The sequence below is a fragment of the Cervus canadensis genome, chromosome 22, assembly GCF_019320065.1.
Source record: "Cervus canadensis isolate Bull #8, Minnesota chromosome 22, ASM1932006v1, whole genome shotgun sequence".
Taxonomy (NCBI): Eukaryota; Metazoa; Chordata; class Mammalia; order Artiodactyla; family Cervidae; genus Cervus; species Cervus canadensis.
In genome coordinates this window covers 43,333,802-43,348,867 of record NC_057407.1, presented here as the reverse complement: position 1 = coordinate 43,348,867, position 15,066 = coordinate 43,333,802, and the positions used below count along the sequence as shown (strand labels likewise).

At 49.9% G+C, this 15,066-nt stretch overlaps 1 protein-coding gene and 1 long non-coding RNA gene across 2 annotated transcripts in view; one reads left to right on the top strand and one right to left on the bottom strand.

Annotated features, from left to right (window-relative positions):
* LOC122424386 (translation initiation factor IF-2-like) overlaps positions 1-15,066 on the top strand; it is a 132,126-nt gene that overhangs the window by 113,430 nt on the left and 3,630 nt on the right. Inside the window, exons 6-10 of the mRNA XM_043442132.1 lie at positions 7,812-7,987; positions 8,090-8,267; positions 13,079-13,182; positions 14,025-14,094; positions 14,921-15,065. Of these exons, the coding sequence (XP_043298067.1) occupies positions 7,812-7,987; positions 8,090-8,267; positions 13,079-13,182; positions 14,025-14,094; positions 14,921-15,065 (673 nt within the window). The remainder of the gene's footprint in view (positions 1-7,811; positions 7,988-8,089; positions 8,268-13,078; positions 13,183-14,024; positions 14,095-14,920; position 15,066) is intronic.
* On the bottom strand, positions 1,829-5,608 carry LOC122424634. Its single transcript, XR_006264491.1, has 3 exons — positions 5,480-5,608; positions 4,459-4,530; positions 1,829-2,022 (listed from the first exon to the last, which is right to left on the bottom strand). It is a non-coding gene; the product is annotated as an uncharacterized LOC122424634 (long non-coding RNA).

Genomic DNA, 15,066 nt, shown 5'->3' with positions numbered 1-15,066 from the left:
ATCAGACCCTGCCAACCCACAGGTTAAGCTATGATTCCTCATTTCCCATACACCCCTGCCTTTGCAACTTCGCATTATAAACTCCCAGTGTGGGATCATCAGAAGAGCAGGATAAAGACAGAAGCTCCAGCAGACTCTGTCCCCCGAGGATTTAAATTCTCATCTTCCTCGTGACTAGTGGAGCTTCCCGGGTGGCTCAGAGGGTAAAGAATCTGCCTGCAGTGTGGGAGATGGGGGTTCGATCCCTGGGTTGGGAGGATCCCCTGGCGAAGGGAATGGCTACTCACTCCAGTATTCTTGCCTGGGGAATTCCATGGACAGAGGAGCCTGGCGGGCTACAGTCCATAGAGTCGCAGAGTCGGACACGACTGAGACTTAACACTTTCACTTTCCTTCCTCGTGACTTCTGTGCTGTGTTCTTATTTCTCAGCCTGTTCTTCAGCTGGATTGGGAGGATTTGGTTTCCAATGCTTCTCTTATTGTTCAGCGTAGGAGCTTTAACGGGAAGTTGCTGACTAATTTTACGGTTGTATAGGTAACAATTAACACTTCTGTCCAGCAGTCATTGTGAAGGAAGTTTCCATGTTCAGAGTCTAGTAGATTAAATTGGTTTTCTCTTCCAATACCAGGGACCAGGCTGTTAACTGGACTTTGGTGCTGACTTGCTTTTTGAATCATTTGGTTACCAAATTTTGTAGTGTCCAAGCTGATTTTTTTAAAGACATCGAATCAGAAAGAAATTCTTGCAGGAATGCTTAGGACGTGTGTGAAAATTCTCTTCCTGTGACCAGCAGGTGAATCCCAAGGGCAAAGAGGAGAGAGACTGAGTTGTGTTGGGCTCAACTGTTCTCACTGTTAGTTAATAGCATTTGGACCCTCTGTTTATCTGGTTTGATCCCCACATCAGCCCCCTGTGAAAGGGTTACCATCCTCATTTTATAATGAAGAGACTGAACTCTCATGGTTTCCCCCAGATATCACAGAGCAAAGAATCAAGTTTACAGGTCTGTCTGACCCAAAGTCCCCGCTCTCTCACCAAAGCCTTATCTTTGAGACATTTTCCAACTATTTGAAACTATTGCCCACTATTCCCAAGTAATTCAGGATTGAACTGACTTGCTAAAAGATGCTTGGGGAAAGAAGTCATTCTCATACATTTATACACTGGCACCAAACTATTTAAAAAATTTTAACTTGGTATCCTTTTGGTCAATAATTTGAAAACATCAAACATGGTGGCTGACAACTGAGTCTTTTCCTCAGAGGATTGCTCTGCATGCAGAAGTTCATTCATTTCTCAGGTACATTTCAGAAGTGGCATGAGTTTTTCAGTTCTTAGTCTGAAAAGTTTGTGTTGCTGCCAATTCTGGGCTTTTCATAGCCAACATTTAAGGAGGTACTTCTGTAGCAAGGATAAAATGAAATGGCTTGAGTTTCTCCCTTCTGCACCCAGGGAATTTGGGAAAGCAGTAGGGACTGGGCAGCCTGCCAGTCTATGAGAGGAAGGGTCACACTTCCTGCCAGTGTCTGGAGGCTGGAGGACTGTGGCCAGAACCCAAGTCATGTCCCTTGTGACTGACCCAGAAGCCCACCGTCCCCTGTCACTTCCCCAAACCCTCCTCCACGGTCCAGGTTTGTTGCCTCACCATCTGGGTAAGGGAGAACCAGCCTCCCTGTCTTGTTATCACTACCATTGGGAGCACGTATGGATGTCGGGGAAGCATATGGATGAGGCCGAGTCTTCGTTTCCTCATCCATGAGAGGGAGTGATACCTCCCTCCCCGGGTTACTGAGTCTTTAACAGAAATCCCATGGGGCCCCTGGGCCACACAGCACAGCCAGGCTTGGTGAGAGGTGGTTACCGCAGCAGAAGCATCACCAGAGCCCCCGGACATGGCTCTCCTCCTCCGCAGACCCGAGCTCACAGTCTGTCTTTGATAAGAATTCCAGATCTTCTGGCGTTTGGAGAGAGTGCCAAAGTGAGCGTTCACACTGCTGGGGAGGTCAGCGTGGAGTCCCCGCCTGCAAAGGTGATTTCAGAGGCAATTGTAAAAAGCAGAACTGTCAGGTCAGAGGGCTCCTGGGCATTTCCTAAGACTCAGTCTTCTGGGACTTTTTCCTGATCAAAAGGGTTTTTCAATTTCATAAATCAAAGTAAAATCTCTGGCAATATGCCAAAATAGAGTTGAGCATCTCTGTCAGCAAATTTTACTTCCCCAAGAAGTGATTTTCACTTCTCTATCTCCACAGGCAGAAACACTGGTGGTAAGTCGGAGCCAAAAGATGTGGGGCCCAGGTCTCCTATATCAGCTTAGACCTCCATCGGGAGGTGGACAGGATGGGTTCTGGTCCCCAGAGTACAGGTGTAGGAAGAGGTCAGAAGGGGCGTTCCTCCAAAGGAACTTGGAGATTTTGCTCATTTATATTGGGGAAGTGTGGGGACTTCCCAGGTGGCTCAGTGATAAAGAATCCGCCTGCCAACGCAGGAGATGCAAGAGTCACAGGTTCAATCCCTGGGTTGGGAAGATCCCCTGGAGAAGGGCATGGCAACCCACTCCAGTATTCTTGCCTGGAGAATCCCATGGACAGAAGAGTCTGGCAGGCTACAGTTTATGGGGTCACAAAGAGTTGGACATGACTTGGTGACTGAGCACACATGTTGGGGGAAAGCCTGAGGAATGCAGGTTGAAATGGATTCTAAGCAAATTAAGATGAAATAGTCTGAATGTAATATGTTCACTCAGACAGCTGGAGGTGGCTCTCAGAGATGGCTTTGTTGGTTGGCTGAACGTTGGCCTCAATGGTTCTACGTTGAGTGCAGTTCTGGTGTGTCCCTGGCGCATCATAGAAGGCGTTAGAGGCTTAGCAAGGTTGGCGGATTGGAGTGCGTCTGTCACATGTGTGCTGCACACCCACTTCTCGCCTTGTCCCTGGACCAGACTCAGAGGACACTCCCTGCTCAGGCCCTGAGAAGCACGTTAATGGTGGGGTGAGGGGGCACTAGCCAGCCATTCAGCTCTGGGGTGGCTGAATTCTGCAGACTGGACGTGCTGGGGCGAGGCAGCCATTGAGACACTGATTTTGATATGGATGATAGGGGTCGCTGTGTGGCAGAAGACAGAGCAGTGTTACCAGAACAAAACGGGTCCACTCAGCCGGTTGCGGTACACTGTATCTCATGGACACGTGGTCTGTGAAGGAAAGCGTGCTGTTTACTGTAAGGCGCCAGACAGGGAGTCTTGGACAGTTAATGCTCCAAAAGCCCAAGGTCCCGGATAGGTTTCAGCAAAGCGTTTCTAAAGGCCAGGCAAAGGAGGGAAGCCCCAGGGTATGTGATTAGCTCATGCACAACTTTGGGATTGGTGGATGGTGAGGTAAAGGAAAGAGGCAGTAAGTTGTTGCAAGTATTTCCTGGTTCGGCCAGACTCCAGAGGGGATGTGTCAATTTCTTTCATTTGATGAGGTTTTTTTAGCATCTGCAGAACAACTCAGGAAACGTGTATCAGGTGCTGTTATCTAGGTACTTCACAGAGGAGCCACAGCAGAGGATATGGGGGAGGGGTCTGTCCCAGGAACGTCCCAGAGGGTCCTGCTCGGTTACAGGTGGCAACATTACCCACTGGCCATCAAAACCTTTGTTCAGTATTGCTGACCAGCTCTCCTACCAACATCATTTGTAAAATGTTTCCTTACGCCATTATTTTTCTTTGCTTTTACTGTTGATACCTAAATATTCTGTAGCCTATCCTAGCTATAAATCAACTGAGCGCTTCTACTTTGATCCCTTTTTCTCTCTACCCCTTCGTCTTTGACGTTGGAGAAAAACCACGTCCCAAAACATAATGGGTTCTACCAACATGTCATCTCTGGCATACTGAACTGAGAGCAAGAAGTGTGATAGAGAAGGAGTGTTCCAAGTGCTCAGCACTCCTCCAGGGCCCCCCGAGGAGGGCGGGAACACCCCACCGCCTTGGCTGGGGCGCTGCCGACGCCATTCATGATCACGGCTCTGTGTGTGTGTCAAGCCCCAGGACTCGCTCTTTTACTCCCTCTAGTGGCCAAGGAGGGTAAGTGCTGCTGTTGTCTTCCTTTTACAGATGAGGAAACTGTCAGCTAATCATTGAAAATCTCTCTCACTGACCTTTACCCTTCCACCCCAGACAACCAGGGTGTCTCTGTGAGAGTCCCCCCGGACCTCCAGCCACACTGCCCTCTATTTGATGAGCACGAGGTGGCCAGACACTCAGAACCTGCCACGAAAGGTGGGCAGTGTTACATAGCTACAGGTTCTTGGCAGAGGTTGGGGGGAACATTTTGCAAATGGCAAAGCCTTCCGTAGACATATGGTCTTGTTCAGTTATAATAACCCAATTTCCTGTTATATGTGATGCAGCTGAAGCTTGGATTAGATGAGTAAGTGGCCAGGGTCACATGGGGGGAAGTGACCACAATGCTCACCTTCTGACTTCAGGGCGCCCTCTAAAGAAGCAAAGTCATGATCCCATGTCCTTCCGTAAGCTCACCATAGTCCTGTTAACAGAGGATTCAAGTGGAAAAGGCAGTAAGTAATGTTGGAAAAGGTCTGTCCACATTCTGGGTGTCACTGTGATGAGCCTTCCTTCCAAGTCCTCTGCCCTGAACTTCCTGCTGACTCAGTCTGAGTAAGTGCTGTGGCCCAGACAAGCTGCCTCATTCTTTATCTCCTTTTCACTTGGCCAGTCTGAACCCATTAGAGGAGTAAAGGAAATAGCATTAACTATTAAAATTTGCTTCAAAGAAAAGTTTAAAAACATTTACAAAATATGTGTGGTCCCACCAACCTGTGATTTTCATCAGGGTTAACAGGCTGCCCCCAAGAAAAGTTTGCTTTGGGCCCCATTGCTTCAGCTTTCCCCATCTGCAAAATGGACACAAAACCATGATTCAGTCCCCCTCTCCATTTTTAGTACCTGTCGAGGATGAGGGGAATGGAGGTCAGGTGTCTCTTCAGCTGAAAAGACAAGCTTTGCAAAGGGTCTTCTCATATTCCCCCATTTCTCTCCAGCCTGCCTTCAAAGCCCCCCACTTCTCCAGAGACCCCAGGTCTGCAGCTTTTGCCTCTGGGAGTGAGGGGGCAGAGGAGCGGCATCAGCTAGGCTGCAGGCTTGGTACTTGGTACGCAGAGAGTGCTGCGTCATGGTCCTGTCTCTTTTCTCCCTAATAATGTGGAATAGGGGTGAGGGGAGGTGGGGTGGATGAGACTGCCCGGGCCCTGAACCGGAAACTCATCTACTTGCCACCTCTGCTTAAAGACACATAAAAGCATGTCACTAGAGGCGTTGAGTCAAACAAGAGCTAAGAGGCACTTAAGGGTGCTGTGATAATATTAGCTGTGCCCTGTCTCTCCGTCTTAAAAAATACGTATGTGCAGAAGAGAATCCGGCAGTGAGGACCCCGGCTGGCAGGATTCCCCACCTTCAGGCCCACCCCCCGCACTCACCCCTGCAGTTGTTCAGCCCAGAGTTAGGAGACCAGATCAGTGGTAAAGGTGGATCATCCTTTCTTTTTTCTTCTGTAAAGCAACAATCAAACTGAGCACATTTATTATACAATGTTATGTGTACGCCTACCAGCTATTCCCAATCTCTACATCAAAGCATTATTTTCAAAAAGTTAAAAACCCAACAATGCAAATATAAGACAAATACATGATGAAGATCTCTGAGCCCATTAAGGACCAATCCAGTAAATGAGCATTTTGAGCCACACGGTCTGTGATATTCAGCTGAACCCCAAGGTTGCCTTTGCTGAGTCTGAAGTTAGGGTGACGATGAGGATGACTGTTTCTGGAAATTCCTTGCACAATGAAGGAGGCTGGATATCCCGGTTTGTGTCCAGAACGAGGACAGAGAGGCTCAGCAGCGCCTCCAGGTCAGTAGGGTTTTTTCCTGGGCCTCAGGATTAGGGGCTCGGAGTTAACTGTAGCCATGGCCGAGAGCAAGACACATTCTGATTTTGAGGTCCAAGGGTATTGTTGTTCTGGTTTTAGCAAGAAGGAAACTGAGGCCCAGAGTGAAGCCAGAGCACGTGGACAGCAGTAGCAGCTACGTGAATGCAGCAAGCTTGATAGGGTGGCAGGTCTGATGTTGGGGTGAGTCTTTACACACATGCTAATGGCCACCCTCCCAGGGCACCTACCTCCTTGAGGGGAAGGGGTCCTTGATCTTTTCTCTGCTGTGGACCCCTTCTCATCACGCTACCTTTAAATGCTTAAGGTAAAATATCTAGGGTTTCAAAAGTGCTTTGCTTTGAGCAAAATCGCAGGAATATTTGTCTAGGTGGTTGTTGTTTAGGGGCTAAGCCATGGACAGTAGCTCTCCAGGGGATCTTCCTGACCCAGGGATCAAACTCGCGTCTCCTGCATTGCGGGCAGATTCTTTACACCCAGCCATCAGGGAAGCCCTATTTGTCTAAGTAGTCCTCGTTTAATTTGATCAGTCAAAAATTACACAGAGACGTTGTTTAAATAGTATTGCCAAAGAAAAACTGCATGGACCCCCACCCCACCCCCAAATTCTACCCTCTGCCTTGGTCCACACCGCCTTCCTGCTCCTCTGAATAACGCCCTACCCCAGGCATGCGAGCCCCTCCACCGGCAGGAAAGCTGCCCCGGCCCCCAGACTAGGAGGCACCTTTGAGGTGTGGTCCATGGGGCCGGAGTCTAGAGGACTTCACTAGCTGCCCTGGGTCCTCTTCAGGGGCTATAACACAGGTGGACTTGAGCTGCTCCAGTCATGATGTTCTGCCAGTTAAGTCAGTGATGAGCCTAGTTCTAGAATATGGGGAGTGGTTCCTCCAAGAGGTGACTGTGCCCAGCCCCCCGAAACTGCTTAATAACCACAGGAAATTTGTGATTTGTCCCTCAGTTTTGCTAGTGATCTCCCCGAATAATGTTCGGGCGATCTCCTAACAGACTATGAATAGGGGTGGCGGGGTGTCATGTGGCTGTGCAAGCCTGGGTGTGAGCGTGTGTGAGAACCAGCATCTCTGCGAACCTGGGGCTACGCAGGCAAGTAAAGTAAGGATAGTTCATACATTGTTATAAGCCTATTCCTCATTATCTTGAGTATCTTCTGGTGCATAGAGAGAACTCGTTCTCTGAGTTCAGAGCAGAACCTCCCTTAGCTACTGTGTTAAATCACATTTCACTCAAAGGTTTCCTTCCTCCAAGACTACATTAGTTGCTGTTTTTTTAAAAAAATTTTTGTTGGAGTATAGTTGTTACAATGTTGTGTTAGTTTTCATTGTACAGGGAAGTGATTCAGTTACACATATATCCATCTTTTTCAGATTCTTATATACGTTATTACAGAATATTGAGTAGAGTTTCCAATGCTCTGCAGTAGTCCTCGTTATTTTAAATATAGTAGTGTGTATATGTTGATCACAACCTAATCACTTCCTCCAACATTCCCCCTTTGGTAACCATAAGTTTGATTTTGAGATCTGTTTGTTTCTGTTTTGTAAAAAAGAAAAAAAAAATTGTATCATGTTTTTAAAATTACATTCCACCTATAAGTCATCCCTGGGTTGGGAAGATTCCCTGGAGAAGGGAAAGGCTACCCACTCCAGTGTTCTGGCCTGAAGAATTCCATGAACTGTATAGTCCATGGGGTCACAAAGAAAGAGTCGGACACGAGTGAGTGACTTTCCCTAGCAGGATAAGTGATATCCGATGGTATTTGTCCTTCCCTTCCTTACTTCACTTAGTATGATCATCTCTAGGTCTGTCCCTGTTGCTGCAAATGGCATTATTTCCTTCTTTTCTACAGAGCGAAGAGACTTCAGACCTGTGGTGACAGAGGCCTTCAAACCTCGCAGGGGGACATCCTTGGAGCTCCCCGGCCAGAAAGTGCGAGAGGAAGCAGGACTTTGAAAGCAGAGAAAGTAGGTCTGCCGAGAGCCAGAGCCGGCCAGCCAGGCCTCGGAGGTCTCCATGCCAGTGAAGGTTTTCAAACAACAACTTCTTTTCTTCCCTGAGAAAAATGGCTTGGGCAAGCTTCCCCGGTGTGCGTTTTGTCTGACAAGAAACCCTTTTGTCCTCTGTCAGTAGAAACGCCGAGAATAAAGCACGAGGGGCACTGCCGAGAGCCAGGTGCTGGAGCCCGGACCCCCTCCGCCGGTACCTCTGCCCGGGGGGCTCAGCCGAGCCCAGACGGACTCTCCCCAGGGCCTGGGCAGGCGACAGGACAGGAGACGTCAGTCACCCCGTGGATGCCCGAGCTCCGGTCAGTGGGGGAAAGGGGCTTTGGGAGAAAATGGAGATGGGGCTGTCTGCTTCATTTATTAATACGCATTTGTCACACACCAGGTTAGGAAATAATCCTCCCATTGTCAGCCTGGCGTAATCCTGCCCTTGTCAATATGTCTTCCGGGACCTCGTGGGGAGGGGGCGCTTTCTCGGAAGAAATCCCTTTTCAGAGGGAAAGGCAGATGTACCTCTCTCACCATGGGCCTGTCCCCGCCGGGAAGTCTGTGTCTCATGCACGATATTCAAGGCATTGAGGAACCTGCTTTGTAACGAATGAAATCCTAGATCTCTTGAAGTCACCCCTTAGGTGGTTTTTGCGTAAGTAGAGGCTTCTCCGAACTGGGTTTCTTTAAAGCAAGGGCTTTTTTTTTTCCTGTATTTTGGTTGGCTCCTAAAATAGAAACAAACCGCACTATTCAGTGAAGGGCAAGAAGGCTTAGCCTGCTCTGAAGAAGTCCCATGGGATTGTCACCCAGCGATTATCACCACCACTGCCCCCAAACACAGCCCTTCAACCAAACCTAGCAACTGAGATAACCACAGTATTTATTTTCTTTCTTTCTTTTTTGGCCATGCTGTGCCGCTCATGGGATCTTAATTCCTCAACCAGGAATTGAACCCAGGCGCCCACAGCAGAAGTGTCCTAACCCCTCGGACCACCAGGGAAGTCCCCACAATTTTTTTTTTTAATTAACCCTAAAGTGTTTTCAAATTCAGTGAACAATGAGAAAAGCAGTCCTGAGAGCAAAGTCAAAAGCAGGTTTCTGTCAGTTGTATGAAATCATAACAGTGAAAACCTTTTGAGTAAAGAAACCCAAGTACGTTCTCCTAGCCTTCTGACAGGACGTGAGTGCTGAGGGCAACCCTAGAACCACCCAAGAGGCAGGAAGGAGCCAACTTGGATTTGGCTAAAAAGGAACAGGAAACACACACCCATCTAAGCACCCAACTCACACAGTGGTAGGAAAGCAGAAACGATTAACTTCCTCTATGATGCTGAGTCTTTACAGCAAAAGTGAGTTTTTTGACAGTCAATCAACACCTCAAAGAAGCTTCCTGCAGCCCGTGGCACGGAGCAGCCTCTTCTCAGACGCCGGGTGCTGCTTATTCTGCTCTCGGCCTTTATTTTCCTCCCACCTCTCCCCCAAGAAGGCTGCAGTCAGCTACGGCAATCCATCCCGAAGAGGAGCTTCGCCTCTGAGAGATTAATCATGAGTGGGGATGTGTGATTGATCCTGCCACCCGCAAAGCAGAGGCCGTCTTTTCTGCAGTAAGCAAAGTTCAGAGCTGTTTGAGTTCCACTAGGTAAGTAGGACTCTCCAGACCCGAGCTGGTAGGCTGCCCTCTCAGCAGGAATTCTCGCCCTGGTCACTGAGGTGTGCCTCAGTGGATGCACCTGAGCCATGGAGGCTAGAGGGTCAGAACTGCTCATTTTTGCCAGTAGCCTGACTCCATCAGGTTTTAATTAGCATGAAGTATTGCAAACCCATTCTGTTCAAGAGGTTGGCAAATGAAAATCGGATTAAGATCTGTCCTATAAATTTAGGCTGTATGGGGTTTTTCCTAATCCCAGCTAGAGGCTAGTATATCCTAATTTTTGCAGAAAAGGAGTCTTGAATTTTCTTTTTTTTTTTTTGGACATATCCTACCCCTCCCCCTAAAAAAAACCTTAAGAACATGATTCACCCAAAAAATAAAGGGAAAGGGAAAATAATTGCATTTTCTGTGGATGTAACTTGGAACAGATAAATGCTAAAGGGAGCTGGTAATTTGGGAGGACCCTTGACTCAGATGCTCCGTAGAAGATACAGCGTCACATCACAGATGGATTAGGTAGCCTAGTGGCCCAGAGCGCCCACGGCCCTGGGCTCCAACCACAGCTCTGCAGCCACTTTCGAGCTGCAGCTTTGGGTAAATTCATTGTCCTTTCCGAGCCTCTATTTTCTTTTTATTTAAATAGTAGTTTAGTACTTACATTTCTCCATTTCTTCAAAGTAGGAAATCGGTAAAACAATACTCTCAGCTCAGCTAGAATTCAATGAGATGAGGACTGCGGAGGATCAAGCCCGATAACAAGGACAACATAAGTTCTCAACTTACTGTATTGTTAGACTTGATCAGCAGGTCTAGCGGGACCCAGGAGAAGTGGGAGTGTGTTCAGTGGCTGAGTTGCCAAGGGAAGCATGTACAGCGCTTCCAGGCAGCAGAATTTGCCCTTCACATCCCGGGCAGGAAGCCTGTCCTGATCTACTCAGTATCAGATGGGTTTAGTTCTCCGCCCTCAAGGTTATCACGAAAATGTCTTTAAGTGCTCACGTACATTCAGCTCTGTCCAAACAGCGGGGCAGTTTTAAACCCGCGCATGCACTGTCATTTACAGACCACTCACACAGCTTAGGACTCAGACTAAAGGCTGATGCACAGGCTAACGTAAAAGGCATGGTGGAGCTGAGGATTTGGGATAAATTACGGTTTAACGGCAGTGAGCATGGCTTCATCTTCTGACCTCGTATTGGAAGCCAGGCCCTATGCTGCTTTCCCTGCATGATTCTCCCAACGTCTCCATGCAGGCTGAGGGGAGATGAGATGGTAGGTGGATGGAGGGTGGAGAGGGAAGCCTGTTACCTTGCAGAAGACTCCGTAACTCATAAGAGCCGTTACTTATGGGGCGATGACTGTTCTTGCAGTGTTCCAGGCAGTTCTCACCTGCTCGTTCACCTTGTCCTGCCAAAACCTCACAGCATCGGGGTGGTAAGAGTCTCCAAGGTTGAGTACCTTATACTGAGTCACATAATAGCAGACCAGAACTCAGTCCCTGGAAATCTATTCCCATATCCTGTGCTCATCTACCCAGAACCCCTCTTCCTGCCCACCAAAGCTGCCAGGGATAACTCAAGAGACTCGTGGTGGTGGGGAGACAGGAAAGGGCTTCTCACAGCCAGGTTTCTGTAACTCACCAACAAGAGAGTGAGGTTTACTTTCAGGGTCTGAAGACCCTAAAAGACAGGCTCCCGTGGAATGTGACCGTGCTCAGCCTCTGTGCTACAGGAAGCTGCAGATGAGAGGGGTGGTGGATTTCACAGTCTCTGCGAGGACTCGCTTACCTTTACAGTGTCTGCCCTGCGTGTGGCAGCACCGTCCTCGGTGATTAGCGTGTGTGAAGGCCCTGACCCCTCATGGCGATCCCATGCGGTAGGTTTTGCCCATCCTGTGGGAGAGGAAAGCACTTGCCTGAGGTCACAGAGGTAGAATTGGTCCAGCCGGGGTTGGAACTTGGGTGATCCTGCCTCCAACGACACAGACTAGAAGAGCAGTGTGCTGCGGGGCCTGGAGTTGCTTCTCTTGCTTGTAGCAGGTGCACACCTGGCGTAGGTGTTTGCAGGTAAGGATGCACCTTTTGTAATAACTCACGTGGATGATTCCACTGGACACTCAAGTGGGGGCACCAGAGAGGAAGAGTGTGATACCAACACCCTCCATTCAGTCATCTTCAAGGCTTGGGAAAAGGCGGATCTTTATCAGATTTTCCTGTTTGAACCCTTCCCACTTAGCATATTCAGCTGCCAGCTGGGTGAGGCTTCTGGAAAGAGTTTGGAGGCCCGCTGAGAGCCTTGACATCCTTGTCTGAAAGGCATTGGCATTGGCAGCTGTCCAAACACTGTGGTTGACTTTCAGACTATTTAATTGAAACCATATTTAAGGGAAAAAGAGAGAGAAGGAAGGGGTGTGGGGTGCCAGAGCAGGAGAAAGATCTTGGCAAAAAACAAAACAAAACCCTTCTGTGCGCTGTTTGCACCGTTGGATTGACCAGACAGGGCCACAAAGCTGATACAACAGGATTAGCAAAACTGCATTGTTGGCCGTGGGCGCGGTGTGACACGTGCTACAGCAAAGGCATTTGGCAGGATTAACCTGCCAGGGATAAAGATGTAGCAGACAAGGGGCTGAATTAATGGACTGGCATGACCGAGGCGGGGAAATCTATTTGCATGCGATATTAACTGTGCTAATAAACTCCGGGCTGGGTTCGGCAGCCCTGTGGGTCCTCTCAGAAACAGGATTTTTTTATTTTAAAGCCCACCTGGAATCTTCCAACCAAGACCGGCTAATGCAGGCAGGCTTCCCAGGCTGCCTTTAGGCCCATGTTTGCTGTCATCCTAGAATAGATAAACGCACATTCTTACATACCCATGGCAGCATGGGCACCCACTGACTGTGCAGAGTGATCCTCGTACCCCGGGGTTTGAATGCCAAAGGGTCCTCCGTTCAGAGGGTGATTGTCTCTGAAAAACAGTGAACGATCATTAAGTACAACACACTTGACAAAATACCTGCTTGGAATGGTTGGTTGTGCCTGATGTGTGTATTCTCATTGCGTGGAAGTCAGGGCGAGAGCAGGGTGAGCAAGCAAGACAGGCCAAGGCATACATTTTCAGAAGGTGCCGCCCATACAAGGGCAGCGTCAGCGCCTGAGAGCAAGTGCCTCATGCCTCTCATCCTGGTCGTGCTGAAAGCAGCAGTGGGAACCAGGAAGATTCAGGCATTCAAGATGCAGGCGCGCTTACACGCACACTGTCGCCAATGCACAGCTGAGTGTTGGGGGGCAGCACCAGGAAGAGGCTGGGCAGGTGAGAGGGGAGGGAACCAAGAAAGATGGAGTGACCCTCCAAGTTACTGCTGTGGGCAGCTGGGGACCTCTGCCAGCCTGGGTGGGACGAGAGAGCAGGAATTTTTCCACTAGCCTCCAAGCGTCACTGATGACGGATGTTAACTCCTTGTATCCCGCAGGCTCAACACATTCCTGCTCCTGTTCCTGACCAAGGGAGACCCCGCCAGCCGAAGGTACCCTGTACACCGGGCCAGTGCGGCTCCCTCCAGCCAGCACCTGCCACGTGAGTGAGATTTCGTTTTCATCTGAAGATGCTGACTCTCTATCAGACTCTTATCACCACACCAGCATTCATACAAATGTCCATTTTTCACAGAGCCCTAGATTTAGAGCAGCAGCCCCCAAATCTGGATTATCAGAATCCATGGGGGTGGGGGTGGATTCCTGGGCTTCGCTTTCAAACCTACTGCAGCAGAAGCTGGAAGTGGGGAGGGAGGGAGTGAGCCCTGAGTCCCACCTTCCCCTCCTGAGCCAGTCAGCCAGGGTGGGGGGATGTCAGCTGCTGGAAAAAGTCTGCATTAACCCATGGACACCCTGGGAGCTGGTTGATGAGGAAACACACCCTATTTCTATTGCCATCATCTTTTTCCAGAAGGAACAGGCAGGAAAATGGTTTGTTGATTTGAGACCTCTGATGTTATAAAGCTTAGATAAATGTCACGTCCTTCCAATTGCCTTCACCAAGTGATCATTACGTGACGTTAAAAACACACACACACACTAGAATTAGCTAGCTTGACCTTACCAAGCAAATAGTGAAGAAGAAGAAGTTAATGTAAACAGGCCAGAGTGGGAAATAAAGAGATAAAAGGCTTTGGTTAAAATGGGTGCTGAATTCTGGAACACCAGAAATGTTAACATGCTCTTCAAACGCCCCTGGCATAGCTGAGGCACTTCGGAGGCAACGACAGGTAACCGGGCCCTGAGCGGAGAGGGAGGGCGGCTGTGATGCACCAGCCCCCTGTTCTGGGGTCCAGGCCACCCACATACTCTGTCCTGGGGCTGCATCTGCCCAGGGAAAGGGGGACTTTCTTGAGCTCACAGAAGGCTCCGTCCCCAGGACAGGCCTGATTGTCTACCTTGCAGAAGGTGCTGCGTGGTCTAGCTCTGTGTGCCAAGATCTGAAGGAAAGACGGTGCGTAGATGAGCGGACGAGAGGAGGGAGGTGAGGGGGGACAGGTGGGCGGGGCGGGGCCACCGGCCCGTGTGCTTCTGCTGGACTTTGTGTTTGCTCTGGATGGACGGGGGCGGGAAGGGGGGTACAAACAGGAGAGCGACAGGCTCCCAGTCGTGTTTTAGAAGCGTCGCTCAGGCTGCAGGAGAGAGTCAACCACAGAGGGACAAGTTCGATGCCAGAGCATTGTCCAGGTGAGAGGTGGGGTGCCGGCAGGGGTAGAGGACTGGCCTGGCCACGTAGGGTGGCCGTGGAGATGAGAAGATGTCCTTCAGTGGCAAAATGTTGGCCATCCTGAGGACTCAGAGCAGACGCTAAGGACAAGCCTGTGTCTGTGCCTCTAAGCTGGTGGGGACTTCCTTCACAGGAAGCGCAGCCACGCTGCAGGTCCTGCTGTCCCCCTGCTGTGTGGCCCTGGGCTGCGGGGGACCCCATGATCGGGCTGAGCCGGGAGCCCACCTGCGTGAGCACAAGTTGTAGTGGGCAGGGTGTTCACAGCCACAGAAGCAGGCACACGGGATGTGCTGGGGGGACGCCAGCTCCACAAGGGAGGAGGGGCAGGCGCGGAAGTGAGGCGCCCTGGGATCTGGGACTTGGGGAGAGATTAATCCAGATCCGACCGGCCCTCTGGAGGGACCCCCATGGCATCCCTGTGCATCAGGGCACGAGAACCTGGAGGCAGGGAGGTGGGTGAGCAGGCCTGGCAGCCAGCTGTTCATACACAACAGGTGTGCGCGTCCTGGGGGCGCTTGGTGCCAGTTTTCTTTCTCCTTTTCCAAACGCTCAGAAAGGACGGGCTGGACCGCTCAGGTCTTAGTTTAAGTGATACATTCACTCAACCAGTATTTACCAAGCATCCCCTGCGTGGCCAAGGCTGGGGACCTGAGAGGGAGATTGGAGTCGAGTGGCAGCAGCTCCCCGCACACTGTATGG